Here is a 25,733-nt window from a genome sequence, read left to right as displayed (position 1 = left end):
TTATAAGTTTTTGACTGTGATTAACCTTCAGATTTCTTACTTCATTGTTAGATCAGTGAGAGTAGGGAATGTGGTTTGATCTTGTAACACACATTTACTTAGTGAATAATATATGAAAATATTGTGTTAAACACGTTAGGCATTACATAATGAAAGATTTTGATCTGGTAGTTTTATGCCCATTATTTGATTCTTTGTAGTGGATATAAATTTTTTTAGATGAAGCCAAAACAGTTTATCATCTTTTGGTATATTTATTTTTCTGCCCAGTGATATTTCCCCAGAGGAAGGGTAGAGTCCACATTGAAAGGTAGTTACATTTATTTAACCTTTTTTGTTTTGTTTCATGTAGGGTGCAGTGTTCTGTAATGGATGGACTTTTATCATGGGTATTGCCTTACCCTTGGGATAGTGCACATAAAGATTTGGGCTTTGGGGCACAAATAGTTTAAAAGGAGCAGACTTCCATATTCTTACTTTGCATATGCGCTTTTTATTAAAATTTCTTTGCCCTGGGGTATTTTAGATAAGTTCTAAGTCTCTCAATCTGTAAGTTGCATTTCAAATATATCTTGACCTGCCCTCCTGGGTCATCACAATATGAGAAACTTGGGCTTGTTGTGTGTGTGTTTTTAAGAAACCACGGATGTTTTATATAATTTGTGTTGTGCAGTACACAAACACACACACACACATACACATACACACAGAAGTGCAGAAAAACAACATATATAGCTGGATTTTTACAAAGAGAAAATCTGTGTAATTCCTACTCATTTGAAATCAAACTGTGATTAATGTGCCTACCACCCTAAGTGCCTCTTCTTGATCACATCCTCTACCCAAGTAACCATAGTCAGACTCTTATGTTAGTCACATCTTTGCTTGGTGTTATAGTTTTATTTAAAATAAGTGCAATTTTTTTTCAGTTTTTGTGATCAAACCCTCATATATAAGATCTTATATATTTAATACTGTGTGTTACCCCTGTGTACGTGAGAAAAAAATTGTTTTACTTTTTCTAGACCAGTGTGGCTATTAATTTCTCTACCATACCTACCCTACATGGTGAACTGGGAAACTGTCCAAAGTTGATATCAGAACTTAAGTTTCTAAAAATCCAAATTCATACATGTGCACATGTCATGTGCACACACAACTTAGGTTAGGTTCTTCAGTTATCTGGACAAAATCATAGAGACATTCAGCCCACTCCATTAATAAAAAGACCCCAAATCACCACCACCCCTGCCCTGAAAATAGAGTTTCCTTACTGTTGTACCTGGAACCAGTTTTTAAAGTTTCTCAGTTGTCATCAGGAATCTAGAATATTATCATTAAAAATAGCTCTGATAAAGCATGGTTGCTACTTCATATCTTAATGCAAATTCAAGATATTTTATATTCATAGACTTGTGATATAATACTGTCTTAAGTGTAACTATGAATTCTTAAAAGTGATTTAATGTAGTTTTTAATTTCACATAATGGAATTCTTTGTTCATTATATGTTTAGGATTTTTGCATGTTTTGTATAGTAAGATTTTTGGGGGGATGGGGTACTGGGGAACTCAGGGACACTCAACCACTGAGTCACGTTCCCAGACCTGTTTTGTATTTTATTTAGAGACAGGGTCTCACTGAGTTGTTATTGAATTTGCAGTCCTCCTGCCTCAGCCTCCCAAGTTGCTGGGATTACAGGCGTGTGCCACCATGCCTGGCTATTTAGCAATATTAGTTACTGCTCATTGTTGTATATATTACATTTTACAAATAAGCTTTAGCTTGCCCATTCTACTGTTTACAGACACGGGAGGCGGTATGTGTGTGGGTGTGACTTTTCTACTTTTTGATATTCTGAAAATACTGCTGGGAATATTCTTATATATGCATTTTAGTGCATGTTATATTTGTGTAGGAGTGGAATTGCTGTGCTATAGGATATGCATTTCTTCTACTTTGCTATATAATGCTTAATTAGTTTCATAATGGTTATACTAATTTACACTCCCACTAGCAATCTGTGAGATTGTGTGTGTGTGTGTGTGTGTGTGTGTGTGTGTGTGTCCCCGTCTTTGACAATTCTTGGTATTATTATACTTAAATTTTCTAATCTAGTGAGGTTATTTTCAAAGGACATTAATAAATTACCTTCACAAAAGGAATTAAATTTCAGTCAGCTTTAAAACTGTTTTTTAACTGTGGTGGTGCATGCCTGTAATCCTAGCAACTGAGGGAGGCTAACAAAGGGGGACCATAAATTGGAGGTCAGCTTCAGTAACTTAGGGAGGTCCTGCCTTAAAATAAATAAATAAACAAACAAACAAACAAATAAATAGGGCTGGAGATATAGCTCATTAGTAGAATGCTCCTGGGAAACAACAACAAAACTTGTTTTTAGACTCCTAAGGACTCATCAGAATGAATTCCTATGACTAAAGAGTAAAACATACCCTAGTATGTTTAAAATGTTAGGTTGTTTTCTGATTACTATTACTTTTCTTCAAATTAAATGTTTCATCACCTCAGTCCAACCTCAGATATTTTACAAAGATGTATATAAAATTTGGATTTTTTTTTAGCTGTGTCTTGTCAGGAACTAAGGTAATATTTTTTTCTTTCTTAAAGTCATCTTTCTCTTGTCATCATCCCTCAGTGACACTGCTTGCACATCAGTTAAGAACTAATCACCTTTCATCTCTTGCTTCCTTGTTGGTGTGATCAAGGTTCTCTGTGAAGATGGACTAATGATTACCCCTATTCTGGCTTAGGGGTTGTGGAAATGCATATTACTTTTGTGGAATTTCAGAGCTTCCATGCTTTTGGAATTTGAATTATTACAAGTTTGGAAAATAGCATAAAAGTATTTAGTTGGCCATCCAAGAGAAAATATCATTTGATCTTTCTTTCTATTTTGTACTAATATCTCTTACCGAATTTGTTTACTTAGCTGTTATTTTCTTAGGAAATACTACATAGATTCGTTCAGAATTAGCAGTGAAGATGTTATAGACTCTGTTAAGAGTATTATTATATGCTTAGTTCCTGTTGAATCTTTACTAAACTAATATTGGATATCCATAAAGTCTGAGACATGCTGCTGTTGTTTTTTTTTAATAGTGTAGCTATTATGTTAATTAGCCTAGGTTTGTAGACTTTATAGGTACCCCATAGTATGAAATCTTATGCTATAAACCAGTTATTATCTTACATAAAGGAAACAAAATCTTAGGAAACACTTAAGGAACATATATAAATTTCTCATGATTTCTTAGAATTCCTTAATTGACAGTACATTAAACTGTAAATTTTATAGCTAAAATGATCATGATCTAAATGATCAGTGTTAAATCATCAAGTAATAGTAATTTGCTGCTTAGAAAACTCAGTTGGGGAAAACTTGAAGGACACATTATCTCTCTCTTGATTGTATCTGCAATCTGGTTGGAAGGCATTAGATAATATAGTGAATTATTTACTAAACAACTTTATATTTAATAGAGAAGCAACTTTGTTTCTTTTTACCATTGCTTCATATAGAATGGGGGGTATAACAGAATTTATAATTTACTTGATAAATAATCCAGTAAAGTAGTCATTTGTCTCCTAAACAGCAAGCTTATTTTAAATACAGAAGGGAATTTATTTGATTCTTATAAAATTCTTCCATGTGGCCTATGGCATAATACTGACCTCTTTAAATTCTGTGGGAGAAATAATGCAAGGATACATTTTAAAGTTAATAATGTAATTTTACTGATACCTGAAGAAATCTATGAACAAGCTTCAGAAGGTGTAGGGAACCACCTGGTAAACTTCCACAGTGTACAAGGAGTCTTATTAGAGAACACTCCCAAAATGTTAAAAACACTGATTGAGCAATGATTTTTTTTTCTCAAATAGGATGAAGCTGCAATTAGGGCCCACGTTGTATGAATATTAGAATCTTCAGGAAGGTAGATAATTTGAAAAATCATACTTATTTTTGTAATATATGTGTATTTGAGGTAGGATGTAGAGATTCCTAAAATAACCTACAGGGGTCAAACAAACAAAACAGCAAGAAAATCTTGGTATGAATGTCTAGAATAGTTAGAAAGCTCTTGGAGCACTTCTTAGCATTAGTGAATTTGATCACATTTGCTAGTTACCTGTCAGTGTTATTGTTCTTTTTGCATGTGTTAGCTTTTTTTTTTTTTTAATGTAAGATAAGTAGAAAAGTACACTGTATTTGTGTGTCATGACACAAAGGAAGTCTTTTTTTTTTTTAATTGTTTTTTGTTGTTGTTGTAAATGGACAGAATACTTTTTTAAAATTTATTTTTATGTGCTGCTGTTGAGGATCGAACACAGTGAGTCACATGTGCTATACAGGTACTCTGCCACTGAGCTGCAGCCCCAGCCCCACAAAGGAAATATTTTTAAGCCAAGGAAAAAGCTATTTTCATTGCAGCTCCCACCTAGTCTACTCTGTGATTTAAGAATCTTTGTTTACTATACAAGCTAGAAATAACGGAATTTTGCTGCTAGCGCCACTAAATGTTGGCAGCTAACAAGCCAAACTTTTCAGTGTACAGAGGAAAGAAAAATCACTCATGGTTTCAGGCATGGCTATATCCTGGGAATCCTCTTTCATGGCTACCATCAGCATCATGCAGTGTTTTGCAGGTATAGCCCCTTACTCCTGTTTTTTTTACTGTTCCAGCTCTGTTTTTACATTCAACTTTTAGTAGTTGAAAGTGGCAGCACAAATTCTAATAGGATTCATGTGTAGTCCAACTGGCCTGGAGAGTTCTTTTTAAACAACTCTGCCTGATGATAGCAGCAGATGCGAATTTGGATGGCAGCATGAAAATCACACAAGTATATTTAAAGGTGCATTCTCTCTAGTCATTCTTCCCTTTCTTTTTCTAAGTGACTTTCTCTGAAGCATGGGAAATTGGAAATTATTAGAATATTGTTTGAAGATGGTATATCTGTAAATATTTTGCATGATACAGTTTTTAAAAAATTATTTCAAGAGTAAAAATATAACATGCCCTGCCATTGGAGAGACTTAGAAATTCTTGTTTTCAGTCCAATATAATAAAAATTTGAACAACATTTCATATTTCTTTGTCTTAATTTGCTATGGTTATTTAAAGTTATTAATATTTAAATATTAAATTGTACTTAAATCGTTTTTCTGCCCTCTTATGTGGAAAAATATCCAAAGCAGTAGTATAAAAAATTCTGAGACACAACATGTTGGTATAGAGTATGTCCGAAGGTAACTGTGGAAGAAAGAATGTTTTTCTTTAGGTGTTACTATTCACTAATAAATCTGCTAATATATTTTTGAAGCTTTAGAATCTTCACAGATGGCCATGAAAGGAAATTGTTTATAGCACACACTCATCATTATTCTGAATTAAGTTTATGGTCAGAATTTTTGGTATAAATAAAAGGAAAAGATTAAAAAAGACAACCACATTTGGGACTGGGGTTGTGGCTCAGTGGCAGAGTGCGCTTGCCTTGCACATGTGAGGCACTGAGTTCGATCCTCAGCACCACATAAAAATAAACAAAATAAAGATATTAAAAAAAACCTCAACATAGTAATGATGTTTGGATACTAATTTTTTTAAAAGACACCACATTAATTATTGCATTACTCATACATTAATTTTTAAAACTCTTATCAGCATAAGTTCTGTTCAGTCTTACTCAAGATAATCATTTGTGTAAAATAATTCATTATGTATAAGATTGTTTTCTGCCTTTGGGAAAGTTTAAATGCCAGTCAGTAAATAATTATTAAGCACTGATCTGTGTTTCTAGCACTGGGGAATAGTGTGTGTGTGTGTGTGTGTGTGTGTGTTTACCAAAGTGGATGTTCTGGTTTTCATTAAGTTTAGAAAGTTTTATTTACTGACGGGTATTGTTAGCTAGGGTAGATAGTTAATTCTTTGAATGTATGATAGTGAAAGGAAGTTAACCTTGGCTAGATGGATAAAGTGAAGAAAAATAAGTCAGTGTTTTGGACATGAGGGAAAGCCTCAACTCCTTGAGACATTTAAAAACAGAAACTTTAAAACAAAGTTTTTTGATCCTTCAGTTTACTCTAAGTCTTTAATGTCCACACTAATTTATTGCTCTTTTATGAAATACTTCAAGCATGTAATAGCCCACATCTCTCCTAACAGACTCTTTGAATTACAGTTAAAGTTCTCTGCATTTTTTCCAGCTTAATAAAGACCCTTACTAGATAGGTTCTTCAAAAGGGTTTTAAGGAACAAACTAAATGCCACCTAGCCTTTTTGAAGAATGAAATTAATCATTGTTTTGGCTGAAAATCCCAGTTAGAAACTGTGTGTGTGTGTGTGTGTGTGTGTGTGTTTGTTAGGGATGGGTTTGGGTTTTTCTTTTTCTTTTTAAATTTTTTTTGGTAGTTGTAGATTGTCAGGAAGCCTTTATTTTATTTATTTACTTATTTTTATGTGGTGCTAAGGATCAAACCCAGCTAGGCAAGTACTTTGCCACTGAACTACAGCCCCAGCCTGGGTTGGGGATTCTTGTATCAGTGATGATACTCAGATTTCCAAGAACATTCTCCTAATACAGTTTTGTTTTAATGCCATATGTGCCAGAAAATAACTTTAGGTGAAAATATTTAAGCTTTTATACTACTAAAAAACAAACTTGCTCTGTAACCATAATTTTCTTTTATTCCAATATATGCTGATAGGCAGTCTTTTTTTTATGTTTTTGGTATGGAAACAAAAATAGGAGAAGTAAGCTTCAGGTTTTTTTTTTTTTAAAGAAGGATTCTTCATTGTGTTGACTGACTTACTATAGGCCAAAAAAGCCTGTAGTTAAAAAGTCGGGGACTTATAATTTCACAATATGATTGAGAAATAACCCAGGAGAGTTCTTGAAAAATGTTTTCATAGGATAAATTCCCAGAATTATAATGGTAATGTCTTATCTCTTATAGTTGGGGTGTTTGAAAAACGTTTGAAACTTTGGGTTCCTTGTATTTAGAATGGTATAACTTGCCATTTGTTGTTTGTTTTTGAATTAGTATAGAAACCTTTTTTTTTCGAGAGAGAGAGAGAGAGAGAGAGAGAGAGAATTTTTTAATGTTTATTTTTTAGTTTTCAGCAGAGACAACATCTTTATTTGTATGTGGTGCTGAGGATCGAACGCAGCACCGTGTGCATGCCCGGCGAGCGCACTACCGCTTGAGCCACATCCCCAGCCCTAGAAACCCTTTGTTATGTGTTTTATATTGAAATCCTAATACATGTAGGCAATGAATTTTAGAGTCCTGTCCTTAATTTGCTTTTTCTTTCCGTAGCTTTTCAAAATCATTATGCAAATTTAAATATCATAACAATACCTTATTTATAATTTTTTTTCATTGAAATCAGTTATGCAGTACTATTTTGGAACTTGGATGACTGACAGTTGAACTGAATGAGGAACATAGCCAAAGTAGATTCTTTAAAATGCCATTCCAGAGACATATGGTGTGGAATACTCAGTGTTTGAATATTCATTACAGCATGAGCAGTGTTTATGTATTTCTATAGGATTTATGATGATTTTTACCTTTGTTTTCTTCCCTTCCCACTCTTTTTCTCATCAGTGTAAACCAGAATACAAGGTACCTGGACTTTATGTTATTGACTCCATTGTGAGACAATCCCGACATCAGTTTGGTCAAGAAAAGGATGTGTTTGCACCCCGATTTAGTAATAACATCATTAGCACTTTTCAGAATTTATATCGTTGTCCTGGGGATGACAAGGTATGGTGCTGTTTTGTTTGGTGTTTAGATTATTCTAAATTCAAATATTTAATCATTACAATATCCACATTCATTTTTTGTTCTTAGAATTCCTTGAAGAGTGAAAAAATTTTGATTTTTGCTAGGTTTTAATTTATTTGAAGCAACTGCTGTTAAAGAAATTGGCTAAAATATCTTTTGGAATTATATTAAGCACTTATTCAAATCTAGGACTATTTTAGGATTATGATGTTTGAGTTGATATTTTCCTTTTCATTGTTCATGGAAAATGGTTTTGCCAAGTAATTCATAGAAAGTAATTGTATATCAAAATTGTTTTGTTATGGTACAATTTTATTAAAAGTGTTAGAAACCATTACTATTAAATCTTTGAAATCTGAATATGTACATATTCTGTAATTAACAAGTAACAAGAGTTTTGGACCCAAAGGCAGAATAAAGAAGAGTTGTTTATATTTGCCCTTAAATTTTAGGTTACTCATTTTGATGCTGATTTGGACATTTAGGTGTGGGTTTTGACAGGGTTGAAAGCAATGTTGATTAGTTAGCAAAAGGTAAGAATGGGTGAAGACTAATGGAACTCATTTCTAGGTAGTTTTATTTATTTAAAAAGGACATTTACATATAAAATATGACAATATTTCATAGGTTACTTTACACAATAAATAGGCAGTACAAAATAATAGTGTTGCCATCACAAATACCCAGGTATACTGAGATCAGTCACATGGATTTAACAGTTATGAACAAACTATCATTATAGGTAGTTTTATTTTTAATAACTAAAATAGAATATTGAGCTGGAAGAAGAAAACCTTGTTATAATGAATAGATAACAGATAAATTTATTATGTTGTATTTTTAGTGAACTATTTTTGGATACAACTTGTTGACAGTTAATTTTTTTAATTTTGATACTTCGATACTTAGAAAGGCTGAAAGAATGTTTAAGATTTTAAGTGGCCCATGTTAATTGACTGTTAAAATAGGCACTTTGCAATCCCATCTGATAAATTAGCATTTTGAAATTTTATATCAGCATTTTAAAAAGTAACCCAACATCTTGACTTAGAAATTTCATTATTTGGACTTTGATTTCTGTCAGTTACAATGAACAAATCAGTCTTTAATTTGTGTATCTCATAATGTAATATCTCTTATTTTATAAGTGTTTATGGAATAGGGCCTTTTTGTTTTTTAAAACTGTAGGAAGTAAGATTATATTAATGCTGTAATTTCGATAATAAATGAGGGGCATTATGTGTATGTATGTAGATTTTTAGAATGATAGTTGTTAGGTACTAGTTATTTTGAATAACATGATGGGTAAATGTCTTACAAACTGGGGTTGATTGTTGTGTAAGGCACAGAACTTTCTAAGTGCCCATCTTTTATAAAGAAGTAGTCATCAAATCCTAAGTTATTAAACATTTGTTGTGTAACTTTCTTTTTTTTGTGCTGGGGGTTGATCTAGTACCAACTTTACTGCTGAGCTGCATCCCCAACACCCCACTGCCCCTTTTATATTTTGAGAGAGTCACCTAATTGCTGGGTCTTGCTGTCTTGCCAAGGCTTACCTTGAATTTGTGATCTTCCTGCCCTAGCCTCCAGACGGCTAGGATTATAGTCAGGCACCCACTGCGCCCTTCTTGTTGTTATGTTTTCTTATGTTTCATTTGAAAAATTTGCATATTAATGTGATTTGGACATAATTTAAAAATATATAAACATAATAGTACGAGGAACTTAAAAATAAACCAGATCTTTATTCTGAAAATTGGTCTGTTACTGTTATAAAATGTATTCATTTAATTAGTGCTATTTTTGAATACATATTAATGACCTCTTTTTTCCCCCTAATTAAGGAGTCCCACAATAATTTAATAATTTGTACCAAGTAGTAATTTGTACTTGGTTATTGTTTACAATAAACTTTTATGTGTTTAAAAAGTTGTGAATCAAATTGTTCAGTGTCAGTATCAACGAAATGGTGATTAAGTGTATATTCTGTGTGAAATATTTGTATTTCATTAAGCAAGGTTTTAAGAAAAACAGGCCAGTTGATGTTACTTTGAAAAAAAACATTGTAGAATATCTTGACTTTCTCTTTTTTTATATTTTTTAGTTTTAAGTGGACATAGTATCTTTTTTTTATTTTTATGTACTGAGGATCGAACCCAGTGCCTCAGGGGTGCTAGGCGAACACTCTACCACTGAGCCACAAATCCAGGCTGAGAGACATTCTTCTTAATTGGGCATATTGTTGTGCTTGTGTAAATCTGAAGCTTTTGGGCAAATTATCACATAATCAATGGAGATATATAGAAATTTTTCTGATTATCAAGTTTTCTCTAAATACTGTTAATTATGCTTTTAGACTTCAGAATTATCCAAGAAATAGAAGTTGGTAATACCTATCTTTATAGGTTCTGTGTTTATAATACTCAGAATATAACAGGAGATAGGCAACAATACAATTAAACAGAATTTTACAACTGAATGAAATTTAACATAATCTCTTTTGGAGCAAGATTAGGATATGCATAATTAAAGTGAAGTGCCATTTTATAGTGTTGCTATAAGAAGAACTGTAAGTAGTAAGTAAGATATAGCTCTCTGCCAAGATGTTCACATTGGGAGTGGTTGAGACTTTCAAGACCTTCAAAATACTGGTCAACCTAAACAGTTTGATACAATTTGAAATTGAGAAAAGAAACCCAAGAATACTTATGGTATACAGTCTCATTTTTATAGATAAGGGAACTGAGGGTTTAACATATATTTTTTTTAATTGACACTTTTGGCTTAAGACCAAGGTTAATGAGAAAGGTTATGTAGATAGCATGTATTTCATGAATTTTATAACATCTACATGAATGTTATATGATTGATGGAGCCTTACCAAAAATATGAAGTACTCATACATAAGGGATCTAGAAAAGGGTGAGATTAAAACAAAAATTTGAGATATCTGTGTATGTATGTATTTGAAGTGGGTTGAGTTGGGCAATGCTGAGGATCTTTAGGGGGAGTAAGAGTAAATTGGATTCAATGCTGCTATTAAAGGGCCTACGAGAAAGAGAAAAAGAAAATTACTCAGATGGTTCAGATATGTAAATCTGCTTGTTAGTAGCAAGCAGGCTTTTTTTTTTTTTAATAGAATGGTAAAGACTTTTCCGATTATGGTAAGTGAAATAAATAAATGTAGAGTATTATTCATTTATAATGGTATTTAACATTCTGTGAGCTACATTAAGTAATGCTGTTATGGGATTGGCATTGTGCAACAAGGGGAGAGTAGGGAAGAATAATGAAGGGGGAAGGTGGAGAGTGAAGAGAGGTTATATTTCACATTCTGTTCAGACAGAAGTGTGTATGTCTCTGGTTTAAAGCATCAACAGGGAAGTAGAATTTATGACAAGGTGCTTAGAAATATCTTGTAGAATATCTTGAGACATTCTCTTTTTTATATTTTTTAGTTTTAAGTGGACACAGTATCTTTATTTTATTTTTATGTGGTGCTGAAAGAAAGGATTAATTTTGTTAAAAATATGTTTTTGGTTTTTTTTTTCTTCTGATGGCAGGATCGAACTCAGGGCTTCATGCATGCTATGCATGTCTCCATTAGTGAGCTTACATCCCCAGCCCTTTGTTAAATTCTTATACGAAGAAATGCCCTCTCCTATATTTAAATAGTTTTTAAAATGAAAATTTGTAAGAGTCACATTAGTAAAGGACTTTGTCCTGAAGTTACTTATTTGTTCAAAAGATAAACATTTTATGAGACAAAGTTAAAATTAACTTTAAATTTAGTACTGAGATGAATCCTAACTCTGTTTGGATTAATACAGTTCTATAGGCAACCATAGTATTAAATTAAGCTCATTAGAATTGGTAGACAGAGACTAGTTGTCGTGTCTGCCTTCAGCTAAGTGTAGCTTTCATTTATATTGTATGTCTATTAAAACTAATGTTTTCCCCTTTCAACTGAGATAAGATTAGCAAATGCAAAATGGTAGAAACAAATTTTCAGTGGTAGAAAGTACCCCAGACGTGTTTTCTTCTCTTCTTCCCATCCAGCACCCTAAAAGCCCTTATGAAATGATTATACTAAAGTTTTGAAAGCAAAAAATAAAAATGTCGTATTTCTTTTTTTCTCTAGAGTAAAATAGTGAGAGTTTTAAACTTATGGCAGAAGAATAATGTATTTAAGAGTGAGATTATTCAACCGCTTTTGGATATGGCAGCAGGGATTCCTCCTCCAGTTGTCACACCTGTTTTGGCCAGTACTACTGCTGCTATGAGCAACACCCCAGGTATATTGCTACAATATAGATTTGATTTCTAAATATTCTTATATTTTCACATGGTTATTCATATGTACAATAACAATTCTACACCATTGGAAAATTGTGATGCTATATTAGATAATTGAAAGAAGATATAATTCAAAGGAAAAATAAAACCATGTATTTGTGTGTGTGTGTGTGTGTGTGTTTTAAAGTAGGATTGAACCTAGGAGTGCTCTATCATTGAGCCACATCCCCTGTCTCCCTAGCTTTTTTCATTTTTTATTTTGAGACTAGGTCTTGCTAAGTTGTTCAGGGCCTCACTAAATTGTTGAGGATAGCTTTGAATTTGTGATTTTTCTGCCTCAGCCACTTGAATTACTGGGTTACAGGTGTGTACCATTTCGTCCAGTCCTTTTAAGTTGCTGAGGCTGGCCTCAAATTTGTGATCCTCCTGCTTCAGCCTTCTGAGTCCCTGGGATTACAGGCGTGTGCCAGCCTTGGTTGTTTCTGTATAATTCTCTCATTCTGAAAGCTTTTTTTTTTTTTTTTTAATCCCAAGAAACATAAATATAATGAACTTTGGAAAATGAGTGTGTCATTTAGGTTTTTCCAGATTATTTGGTTTGTCTGTAACCTCTTAACACTTGGCATATAAATCAACTTTATATTTACAGGAAATGAGGTTAACTTAATCTTTACAAAGAACCTTAAATTGTTTGATAATGCCAAGAATGCTTTAATAATAATCTCAAAATCATGTTTTCTTAGGGTATTTAAATGACATTTAAAAATTTTTTATCACAATTCCAAGAATTGAATTTGGTAACATTTTCATTCACATTTAGTTTTTGTGCATTTATTGAAAAAAAATAGTTTTATAAGTTCTGTTTTCATCAAAATTGTATTTTTCTTATTTCTTATGTTGTTGAATGTCTTCTAATGTTTTTATTTATTTATTTATTTTGAAGTAGTTGAACACAATACTTTATTTAAATTTTTTTTTTAATGTGGTGCTGAGGATTGAACCCAGGGCTCGCACGTGCTAAACGAGTGCTTTACCATTGAGCCACAACCTCAGCCCCTTCATAATTAATGTTTTTAATGGCTCCTAAGTAAGCTTCGTTAAACTCTTAGCTCAGTTTTTAATGATGCTACGTACACTTTATTAAAGTACTATCTTAGTTCACTGAGGAGAAGTATAAACAATCCCTTTGGTTGTTTTTTTTACATGAAGGATTTTAAAATGGTTTTTCTAAATGCTGACAATAAAATAAAAATATTGATATACATTTGTCTATGTTTTATAAAAGTAATAGAACAAATTCCTCAACTTTTTCAAGTCGTATTTATTTACTTCTGTATTTGGTGGGCTGTGTGATGTCTTTTTAAAAAGGAACACCTGTGACACCTGTTACTCCAGCTAATGTGGTCCAAGGCCTTCCTGATCCATGGGTATCTCAGATAACAAATACAGATACACTTGCTGCGGTTGCTCAGATCTTACAAAGTCCTCAAGGCCAACAGGTGAGCAGGTTTTTTCTTATGTTGAGAACGATGTATAATTCATTATTTTCCTAATGTACTGTTTTATAATATACCACCTAGAGATAAGTATTTTTTTAGTTTTCTGAAAATAGAATCACTATATAAGTTACTCTATATATAGCTTCCACTTTTCATTTAGTAATTCATCACAGTTACTCTCATGTCATTAAAAATTTTTATGCCAGGAATGGTGAAACATGCCTTTAATTTCAGTGACCTGGGAGGCCGAGGCAGGAGGGATTGCACGTTTGAGGCCAGGCTTGTCAACTTATTGAGACTTTGTCTCAAATTAAAAAGATAAAAGGGTCTGGGGATGTAACTTAGTGGTAAAGCAACCTTGAGTTCAATACCCAGTACCCCACTCTAAATAAATAAATATTTTATTAAAAAATTGTTTGGCAGAATCCTAATTTTTAGCACTAGTTTATGCCAAACATTATTAGGTGCTATTGCAACCCCAGTTGCAAAATGGATGGGGTGCTCTTTTATCTTAGGGATAGGTGTCTTAGGGGAGACAGACAATAAAAAAAATGACAAAATTACTTTAGGTAGTCATAATTGTCTTAGAAAAGGTTAAGTGGATATAGTTACCAAGTTGGGCTAGGGGTGAAAACTAGAGAAAGGATGCCACAGAAGATGTGCTTTGAGGAACTGGTATTTGAATTGAGACTTTTGAGAATAGTCCTAGCAGGATGGGATGATAGGAAGCAGAGAGAATTGCATGTGTCAACATCTTGAAGATGGGAAATAGTGTGTTGTATTGTGGCTCTACTGTTAGGAGTAGAGGAGAATCATGCTATGTTTATCCATTGATTTGAGGTGTGTGTGTGGGAGAGATATCTTTACAATATTTAGTTATTTATACTTTATTGTTCATATCTTAGGTTTTGTAACTTATTAAATGTAGTTTCTTCATAGTTTGTAGGTTTCTGTAAATATATTTGAGTAGATTGGATTTTTGTTTCTAGTGTCAGTCTAATTTCTATTTTCAATTTATTTCATTTTCCAGTTAAATCATATTATTTGCAACTAATGGTAATTCTGTATCTTTGCTTGAAGTTCCTATGTCCTGTATATTTTTCTTACTGCACTATCTAGATGCAGTGATAGCACTCACAGTGTTTGAGTTACTGGGCTTTGCAGTAGGGTATTCAAGATAAACAAGACATATTCTTTGGCCTCTTGAAGCCTAAAGTCTAATAGATAATTGGAATGCATGAATATAATTAAAATGGAAAATGAATAACAATCCTGAGAAAAATAAAAAACTTTGGAAATTCAAAATTAGAGATAACGCCTTGGCTTAAATAATTGTTTCAGGGAAAGTTCTTTTGTACAAATGACAGTTTGTTTTTAAAGTGTAGGTAAGAAACAGATGCGGAGGTTGAGTTATGTAAACAGAGAGACTACTGAGTAAAAGATGGATTCTCAGTCTTTCAAACAAAACCTTCTCCACCTGCATATTTCTCATATTAGTTGGAGATAAGTATCCTTCCAGTTTCTTGCTTTATTTTTTGCATTGAGAGATCAATTCAGAAATGCTTCTTTTTCTTGAGCTCAAAAACATGGAGCCCATCAGATTCAAAGTGACTTATTCTTGATTCATTTCTTTCATTCATCATATCTGATGTCTTAAGTCTTATATAACTGGGCATATAATTCAGTGTTAGAGAGCTTGCCTAGCATGTGTGAGGCCCTAGAAAGAAAGAAATCGTCTACTTATATTCTGAATCCATTGACTCTCACTACCTCATTACTAGTCTTGAGCTACATTATTATCTGTTTTGTTGCAGCTGCCTCTTATGGGGCTTTCACCCTTGCTCCACTACAGTCTTTCTCGGGAGCTCAGTAGCTCCCTGTTTGACTCAGTAAAAGCTGTAACAGTCACTTCACTAACCTTTTTATGTTCTCAACTTGATTTCTTGTTTCCTTCTATTTTCATCACCAGTCCATCATTTTCTCTAAATTAGAGATAAGTGTTTTGTTTATATTGACCCCTCCTTAGTGTTATCATTTGTTTCTTTCATTACTTCTTTTTCCCTCTGATTTGTTCCACTCTAGCCACACCTGCCTTTCTGCCATTCCTTACCTATACTACTTATAATCCTGCCTCAAGATATTTGTACTTGGTGATTCCTATACTGAAAACTGTCTTTCCTCGTATATTCATATGGTTTCATTCTCCCGCAAGTTGTTTAAATGTCATCGTAATAAGACCTTCAGTGACTGGTGTTTAATATCATAAACTGGACTTTTCATCTTTTTTACTTTGACTCTCACCTTTATTTCCTTCCTTAGCATTTACTACCTTATATGATATTATATAACTCATTTATTTTTTTGGATGATGATGTTACTTCATCTCTTCCTACTGTACTATGTATGTTGTATAGGCCTAGGATTTTTGTCTATTGTTTTTTTTCCACTATGTCTAGATGATAGTAGGTATTCAGTATATTTTTGTGGAATTAATGACAGAGGTATAACAGAGTTGTTTTTGAAAACCATAGAAAGCAAATTGAGAAATGACAATTCATTTACTGAATGGGCAATGGATAGATCTGTATACTGAAGCCAAATGATCTGATTAGTATCTTAAATAAGATGGAGAGAAGTCTAGAGATAGGGAATATCTTCCTTTTAGTAGTAGTGATATTGAAAGAGAGGTAATGACTATGGGGAAAATATTAAGATTGTGAATTCTCTGAAAAGATAAGCTCAAAAATGTGAGGCCTGTCCAGTCTTTTTAAAAGTATAAAAATCAACTCAATGAGTAGTCTTAGACTGGATACAGTTTCTGCATTTTTTAAATTGTAGACAGACACAGTGCCTTTTTTAATGTGGTCTGGAGGAATTGAACCCAGTGCCTCACATGTGCTAGGCAACTGCTCCACCACTGATCTACAACCCCTGCCCAGTTTCTGCATATTTTAAAAAATATTTTTTATTGGTGCATTATAATTATACATAATGGTGGGATTCATTATTACATATTGATACATGCACACAAGAGTTTCTACATTTTTGAGACATTTGGGAAACTGATTATGGACCAGTATTAGCTGAAATGATAAAATTATTTTGTGGTAATCCCTGTACAATAGTTTATAAAACATGTTCTCATTTTAAAAGATGCTACCAAGTAAATATTTTTTTATATAAATTTTCCAGAAATATAGAGTTATTTTTATTGCTTTCCAAAGAAAATAGTACAAGGAGGGTTAATTACACACAGGTAATGAAGATATTGACACAACAGTGATGGCAATAGAGGAAAAAAATGCTGAGGTAATTTTGAATTTGGGTGACTAAAAGAATAACAGTGTGGCTGGGAAAAATGGCGATGTCAAAAGGAATAGTTAAAATGTATAAAGGATAAATATGGTATTTTTAAATTTTCCTTTCTATTCTCGTTGTCCTTTTCCTTACTTTCTTCACCACAGTAATGTGGAGAATTTATATCTTGTATGTATTTATTGGTCTTAGTCATTCTGTAGCTTCTGGGGTGCAGTTAGTTAACTCTCATGTAGTGTTGCATTTTCTTTTTTGTCCCAATAGTAATTTTAAAGAAGATGCTTGGTGGTTAAATGGTTCTAGTTTGTACCCTAATGTTGCTATTTTAGAATAGACATGAATGATTTTATTTACTGTCATCTTGCATGTTATTTGTACTTTCTCATACTAAAAGTTGAACTTAAGGGAATACAGATGTCTTTACAATCAGTTTGCTGTTCTCTTTTTCAAATATAAATTGATAATTTTCATATATACTTCAGGTTTAGGGCTTTTTCAAAATGATTTTCATTTTTAATTGACACGTAGTAATTTTGCATACTTACAGGTTATGTATGTGTATATATGTATGTATATAATGTGTAATGATCAGTTCAGGGTAATTGACATATCTATTATCTCAGTCCTTTTTTAAATTTCTTTTTGTTGGGAATGTTAAAAATCTCTAATGGCTATTTAAAATAATTAATTGTTAATCATAGTTCTACCATGTGGTAGAAGTTACTCTTCCTCTCCAACTGCACCAATGTGCCTATTACAGATTTAGAACTCAATTATGTATTATTTCTGTGATGAATGTCGGGATTTCTTATTTATGGATCTTACAGGTTTTTTAGCAAAGGTGAGTAAATAGTGGGAAGTGGGTTTCTTTTTACTGTACTTGACACTCTTCATTGTTAATAACTTGTTTTTTAGTCTCAAAGTTGGCTGTAAGAATAAATTTCTTAATTACTCTCCTTTTAGGATATGTTCTTAGATGATATGTCTGAATGATAACAAAAGCTCTGCTGTTGTCAGTGCTTATCCCTTCATGGAGTTAATTGAAGAAGGGGTGAGAAGCATAGTGAAAAGTATTATTTATCTTGTCAGGAGTCCCTTTTCTGGTTGTTATGGTATAAGTGCTTTATTTTATTTAAAATTTCCTGACTTCCTAGAAGACAGACTTACTAAGGACTGTGTTGTATATGCATACTAGGAAAGACTTTTTTTGATTGCCTAAGATTGTAGAATGATTAAATTTATTAACTAAAAGTTTTACGTGGGCACTCTTATGAGTAAATTCCAACAACTGTTTTATAATAATTATTTTTCCTCTAGCTTCAACAGTTAATACAAACCTTACAGATACAGCAACAGAAACCGCAGCCTTCCATCCTCCAGGCCCTGGATGCTGGTCTTGTGGTTCAATTGCAGGCTCTCACAGCACAGCTTACAGCTGCAGCTGCAGCAGCCAACACGCTCACTCCCTTGGATCAGGGAGTCCCTTTCAACAAGGTAGTCATTAAAATATTGGATGCATTCAATAGGCAGTGTTAAATTGTGTGAAGTGTCATGTGGATTCTATAAATTGTGTTTTATCATATTCTGTCGATATACACTGTACTGTAGAAAATATATTAAATTTAAAAAAGATTTAGACTTTAAAAATTCCTCTTCAGATGTTTAAAATACTTTTTTTAAACTAAAGATAAATGGGCAGTGTATTTTCCATTGAGGCAGCAGCTTCCAAGTCTTACTTAATCTAAATAGCTTGCCCACATAAAAAGCCTTTAAGTTGAATATTCAGAAGGTGACAGAACATATGAAGATGAGGATCTTCATGTTCTATCAAGGGATAGATTCATTGTTTATGCTTCTAGGTGTTACCAAGCTGTAATGACATGGCAGACCACTTCATTATTTTAATCCTTAGTCTTATGTAAGATTAGTGTCAGTGATTATATTGTCTATTTTATAATTTGTTTTGTTATTTAAGACAATACAGTAGATCTCCCTAGTCCTCTGGAATACATTCCAGGACCTCTGCTGGGTACCTAAAACTGTGGATAGTACCAAATTGTACACACACACACTCACACACACGCACGCACATACATGCACAGGACATTCTTCCTGTATGTGCATACTTGCAATGAAATTTAATTTATAAATTAGGCATAGTAATTAACGTCTGCTTAATTAACATTAATAACATTGTATACATTAGGCACATCATTAACATAATGAAAATTATGTGACTATGCTCTCATGAACAAACCAAGACAATAGGCTGCTGTTGACTGGATAACTGAAACTGGCAGAATAAAGAGGACTACTTACTATGTATGTCATGGTGCTCACACTCTAGAAAGAGTATAGTATACAATGACATAAAACATATTAAATGAAGAGATAAACTAATGGGATATAAGTAACATTTAAATATTTATGTAAAACACTTTAATTTGTCTCTTTTTCCCTGTCATGCTCCCCTCCCACCAGAAGTTGATGGATAGGTTTGATTTTGGGGACGATTCTGAGCATAGTGAAGAACCCAAAAAGGAAATTCCAACACCTCAACTGTAAGAATTATATTTTTCTTTTTCTGTGACTTTTGTAAATATTGGGTAGGATGTTACCGTCTACTAAGTATACTTTGACTCAATTAGGATTGTTATGTCAGGCTATTAAATTCTTACATACAGAAAGGTGGCAGAATTGCTGTTTTGTTGTCTCCCTGGATTATTTGTACTCTTTTTCAAGTTTTGCAAATAGTTGTACTATGTCAAAATTTTTTTAATAGGAAAAATGATAAATAAGAGTAAAACTATGGGCTGGGGTTGTGGATCAGTGGTAGAGTGCTTGCCTAGCATGTGTAAGGCACTGGATTCGATCCTTAGCATCACATAAAAATAAATAAATAAAGATAAATAAAAGAGTAAAGCTAATTGTGATGTTTTTACATCTATTTGTTTAATTTAACTTAAATTTAAGAATATTTTCAATACAAGGACAGACGCTTTCTTCTACTGCCAAATCTGCTTCTAGGAAGTGCATCAGACTAATCAGAAATAAGAATTGATGTTATGGGTCGTTGAGAAAATTAACAGTTTTGATTATAAATTATAAAAATTGAAGGAACATTTGAAATTATGTAGATTGCTTGATGTGATGGCACATGCCTATAATCCTAGCTGCTTAGGAGGCTTAGGCAGGAGAAGTTAAAGTTTAAGGCCATCCTGGGCAACTTAGGAAACTCTGCCTCAAAATAAAAACTAAAAAGAGCTAAGGATGTAGCTTAGTGGTAGAGCACCCTTGGTTTCAATCCCCATCATGTAAATCAGTGTCCTAAGAGAAATATAAGAATATCCTTAACAGTCCTGATAGTTTAAATATCCAGTGTTTATGCCTTTCAGAAATGAGAATTTAATTAAATTAACATTTAATTTAACATGTTATTACATGTTCTTTTCTTGAACTAAATTCCGTTTATTTTCCACACTGATTCAGGATTTGCTTTTTAAAGCGTGGAGACAAATTTGCTCCATTGTATTTTGAGATTTAGTCTTTCAGTATTTGAAGGTAGCTGTTGTTCTTCTTGTTAGGTTTATTTGCTCCAGGTGAAGGTGGCCCACCCCTCAACCCCCACAATGGTTTCAAAAGTTCTCAAAATCCTGCTAGCCCTTGGGGGGAATTTTTAGTTCATTTCTTACCTTATGGAACCCAGAATTCCAGGTTCTTCCAAGTGTGCATTTCCCAGAGCATAGTTGAAATTGTTTTCTCTTGTCTAAATACCATTTGTGTCAACATACCTAATAAATAACAGGTATGCATTTCTAAGTATATAAATTTTATATGGTCAATTATAATTCTAAGTTTTACACATACTGATTGATGTAGCATGTTCCACACTATCTCATAGTTAGAGAAGAAGTTGAAATGACATTGTTTAAATAAATTAAATTGTTTATTAAAGTGTTTTATTGAGATTTATTGTAAAATCACTAATGTATATGTATTTAATAGCCTGAAATCTTCAACCGAGCATCTCTGAAATGTTACAGACCCATTAAAATACTATTGAATTTATTTATCTTCATATTAATATTCTGGGGTATTCTCTTTTTTGTGTTAATATTTTAGAAGCAAACATTATAATAGAATATGATTTCTTGAGTTGGCTTTTGTTTCCTTTGAAAAAATAGTAATTATATTATCTTTAGTGGATTTTAAAATATATTTCTACTTTCCTTTTAGTTCTCATGTTTCAGAATCTGTGAACAATTCCATTTTTCATCAGATAGCAGAACAACTACAACAACAAAACCTTGAACATCTCAGACAGCAGCTCCTGGAACAGCAACAGCCTCAAAAGGTTCATAACCCCATCTTGTGGTCTTAGGAGTTATTGCTGTTCGTATTATGTAGATTAGCATTATTTATAGGATGATTGGTTTTTGTTTGATTTGGGTATTAATAGAGTGTTTTCTCATCTCTTATTTTTACCACTTTATTTCCTTTCATAGATATGGTAATTTTTCTTTGAATGTTTATCACTAGGAAGATCAGTCTTTTCAAGACATAGTTTGTTTTCTTTCTGTAATCAGAATGTATTCTGGCAACTTAATGAATCTATATTGTAGAAATTAATACCAGTGTACCACAAAGAGGTGCAGTTTCAGAATTGCCACTTAAAACTTGATGTAAATTCTGTTCCGTTTAACAAGCCAATGATGATTGTGTTACCGGTGCTGATAATGACGACAAAATGGATTGCCTTCTTTAATCCTAAAATTTTTATTGCTGGTACCCTGTTTTAGGAGCATTATCAGCAATGTAGTAGGAAAAATATAGGCATAATTACATTTAATCCTCATTAGGTAGACACTGTGACTCTTATTTTACTGCAGAAGAAGTTGAAGTTTGGTGAAATTAAATATCTAATGCAAAAGTACAAAGCCAATATTATATATGATCAGTCTTAAGACACAACATTATTTATATGTAACTGAGATTTTCAAAATACTTCTAACTACAGCCTAACATCCTTTTGAGGTGTAAGAATCTTACTAATTTGAGGGATAATAAAACATGAAAAAATATTACACGTTAGAATTGATAAAATATGTCAAGTTGCAGAGCTAAGATTAAACTCATTTACAAAGCATATCTCTGCTATATATGAGAAATATTTATAGGTACCAACTGTTTAGGAGTGTTAGGAAGGCCCCCTGTTTCCCTTATAATAAAAAACTAGGGATTAATGAATTTAGCACAATACTACAAAAATTTTTAAAGTAAGAGCAGTACATTCTTAGTACATTTTTAGGAAAGCCATGTATACAAAGTTGGACAGGAAAATGGTTTTCTGAGTTCTGGCTTCAAGTAACCTCTTCTCTGGTGGAGCATATACATTTGTGTAAGCACATCGCAGAATTCTGTAGTTTTTTAAATAGAGGTTAAAGTAAAGGGTCTTGGCACTATGGAATAGAAAATGGGTACTTTTTTTAAAAAAAATTTTTGAGGTTACAAATGCCTTTTGTTTTTAATATGCATTTTTAAGAAGAATTCTACAATGAGTATATACAAGATGTATTCTAAAAATTTAAAGTTAGTTCAAGTGAAATTATCTGTTGACTTATCCAAAAATACAGAATTGGTTCCATTGTTAAAATGTCTAAATCATATATGTTTCATAGCAAAAGTATGAGGACCTCAGTCACTCCTTCATTCTTTTTGAAGAAAATTTGCAACACTGTCATTGCAATTTTTAAACAAACTTTGCTAAACTAATCCATTCATTCATTAAAAAATTTTTTTTGCTCTTTTTAGATATACATGACAGTAGAATGCATTTTGATATATTATACATATATGGAGTATAACTTCCCATTTTTGTTGTTGTGCATGATGTGCAGTTACACTGGTTGTTTATTCAGACAGGAATGGGTATTTTAGGTGGCAGGTATAGCAAACTTTAGATATAGATGGTGCCTGCGCTTGTCCTTTTAATGCAGGTAATAAATATAAAATGGATATTCATGGAACTCATGCATAGAATTATAAGAATGGAATTTTATATCTTGTTTTGAGGAACTAATTCTGATAGAAGTGGTCAGAATAAGGGCAGTATATTTAAAGAAAAACAGAATGAAACTCAAAAGAAATTGGTTGTCAGTGATGTGATACAAAATCACAGAATTGATGCAGAGGTAGCATGTGGTAGTGACAGAAGAGTTTATCTAGCAGCACGTCTGTTCAGCTGTAAATATGACACTTTTTGAATTGCCTTAGTTTCATTTCAGAAGGTTTAGCAGAAGCAGTAAAGTCAAGGGTAATACTTTAGAAATAAACTAAAGTGAAAATAAACTAAAAATTTGAAAGAGCGCCAGTCTGTCCTAAGAATCTCACCTACCAAAAAGAGAATTCTAGACTTAGTTACTAATTCTGTATATTAATTCCAGAGTTTCACCACTTAAACACCTTCCTTTGTATAGAATGGAAGTTCTTAAAAGCTTCATCGTTTGAAATGAATCCAATGAAGAAAAGGGGAGGTGAAGGAAAAAAAAGAAACTTTTCTCATGGACAGTGATTGTGAAACAGACAGGTTTAGAGTAGGAAAGCAAGTTAACTGCATATCAGTTCAATTTAATAGGTTGTGATTGCATCTACCAAATTTTTTTTCCTTAGTGTACTTAATTTGAAGTAAGATAAGCAAAAAAAGGTAAGCATTTTCATTTACCAGTAAGCTCAACATGACTGTGTAAGTTATAGGGTCTTAGTTAAAGGTGTAATAGGATTGATAGTGCTGTCCTGCTCATTGCAGTTCTTAATCACACCTGTGGTGTATGTTGATTGTTATTTTCCAGTAAAGTTAAAATGTTTTTCAAAATTGAAAAACTGGACACTTTTTTGGAGAAAAATGGTGAGAATTGTGAAGGGATTAGGTATTATGTCAGAAGAGGAGTGATTTATGTTAAATAAGTTAGTTTATGATTTTTCTAATTGTTTATTAGGATAGTTAAAAGGTCACAAGAGCTATAACTCAAAATGAAATCCAATGAGAATATTTTCAAAGAAGTTAATAGTAAGATTAAGGAAGTTAATAATAAGATTAATGATTAATAATAAGTTAATTAATAATCAATAATAAGTTAATAATAAGATTAAGGAAGGGGCTGGGGTTTGTGGCTCAGTGGTAGAGTGTATGCCTAGCATGTGTGAGGCCTGGCACCACATAAAAATAAACAAAGGTATTATGTCCGTCTACAACTAAAATAAATAATAATTTAAAAAAAAGATTAAGACCTAGCCTACTGATGAAGCACTCTTATTAAGATATCAGAAATATGTAACTTTTTTCAGAAAAATTTTTATATAGTACAATAGAAAGAGTAGAATTGAAAACGATGAAATGTCATGAGTAATGTAAAGAGTCCTGAGTTGTTATATATGAATTGCTGTCTACAATCTCAGATAAATTTCATTTTCAAATACTGAAATTATAGTGTTATTTGATTCATAAATCCAGGTTGATGCCATAGGTATAGCATATGTGTATTTCAGTAAAGTCTTTGAGTCTTTATTATTACTTCTACATTAAAAAAGAGAGAGAGAGAGAAGAATTTTATAACTGATTAAAATGTGACATATTACAGTGTTAGGGCCAACCTTGAAAGAAGTGTCTGCTAGCTGCTGTTAACCTTATTCTCCCCACCTATACCACTCCACCCCAGTATTTTCATTGCTCTTTTGTATGAAGATATTCAGAAGAAAGTAGACATGTATAAATAGGATGTAAACCAGAAAAGTCATTTGCCACTTTGGGCCAGTGAAGGTCTCTTTTTCTTATCTTTTAAGTCATATTATAAATAATTATGGAAGTGAGACTACAGAGAGAAGGGGAGCTGTAGTAGGAATTTTAATATAATTTCGATGTTGCAAAGCTTTTTTTGGTGTCAAATTCAAATATTTTATATCCTTTAAATAAAATGGAACATTGCAGGTTCTTGTTGGAAAATACTGCAAGATAAAAATTCTTTCTGTTGAAATGGTTGAGAATTTTTCCTTTTTTTTCATATTTCCCTTTTGCCCTTAGAGAGAGAGATTTTTCTTGTACCAGTTCTTGGTGATAAGGTCAATGGAAAATTCACGACCTGCTGCTTATTATGGTTTTCTGTTAAATTTCACCCTCAGTTTTGGAATCTTGTTTGCATTCATATTTGTCTAATGAATGTGAAGTATATTTCCCTGTTTTGTTCCCTTTGCTATTAAGGGCCAAAATTTATAAATTGAATTTTCAACTGTTCAGGGAAAGATAAAAGCAGACTATAGAGATGGTGTCTAATCCTTTTCTTGAAGTATAGTACAGTATTTTTGTTCATGTATTAAAACTGAATAATGATATTTATTTCACTATTAAATCACCCTTTTCAACAACTCTGTTGGTTTTATTTTATTTTTTGAATAACTGATGAATAATCTTTTGTAATAATGAAGTAATTCTTGGGAATAATAAAATAGCAAATGTTTAAAAATAAAGGAAAATAAGACCTCTAAAAACCCATGACATATCTTTTGTTTATTTATTTAATAAGCATAATTGCAAAATAACATAATAAATTTTCATTGGTTTTTAAAAAAAATAATAAATTTTTTTTTCTTTGTAAGTTCTTTAAAAAAGGAAAAAATTTTAAGAATAACAATCTTTTCAAATAGGTAAAACTGCTGAAAAAAGAAACTCAAAAACTAAAATTGGTTGCAGTGGATCTTGATATTACACCAAGGGTTAACCTGTTAAATAAATAATTAAGGGTGAACTACAAATGGGA

At 32.3% G+C, this 25,733-nt stretch overlaps 1 protein-coding gene across 5 annotated transcripts in view; it reads left to right on the top strand.

Annotated features, from left to right (window-relative positions):
• Positions 1 to 25,733, top strand: part of Scaf8 (SR-related CTD associated factor 8) — a 189,958-nt gene that overhangs the window by 36,647 nt on the left and 127,578 nt on the right. For all 5 annotated transcript variants that reach the window (XR_011707688.1, XR_011707689.1, XR_011707690.1 and 2 more), the window contains 6 exons: positions 7,631 to 7,792; positions 11,955 to 12,108; positions 13,478 to 13,608; positions 18,241 to 18,417; positions 19,405 to 19,484; positions 21,160 to 21,277. Coding sequence is in view for 2 of the 5 variants with exons in the window: in XM_027939433.2 (XP_027795234.1) it covers positions 7,631 to 7,792; positions 11,955 to 12,108; positions 13,478 to 13,608; positions 18,241 to 18,417; positions 19,405 to 19,484; positions 21,160 to 21,277 (822 nt within the window). In the remaining 3 variants the exon portion in view is untranslated. The remainder of the gene's footprint in view (positions 1 to 7,630; positions 7,793 to 11,954; positions 12,109 to 13,477; positions 13,609 to 18,240; positions 18,418 to 19,404; positions 19,485 to 21,159; positions 21,278 to 25,733) is intronic.

The sequence above is a fragment of the Marmota flaviventris genome, chromosome 6 (assembly GCF_047511675.1).
Source record: "Marmota flaviventris isolate mMarFla1 chromosome 6, mMarFla1.hap1, whole genome shotgun sequence".
Classification (NCBI taxonomy): domain Eukaryota; kingdom Metazoa; phylum Chordata; class Mammalia; order Rodentia; family Sciuridae; genus Marmota; species Marmota flaviventris.
The sequence above is the reverse complement of the archived record's forward strand: the minus strand, read 5'-3'. Positions and strand labels throughout refer to the sequence as shown.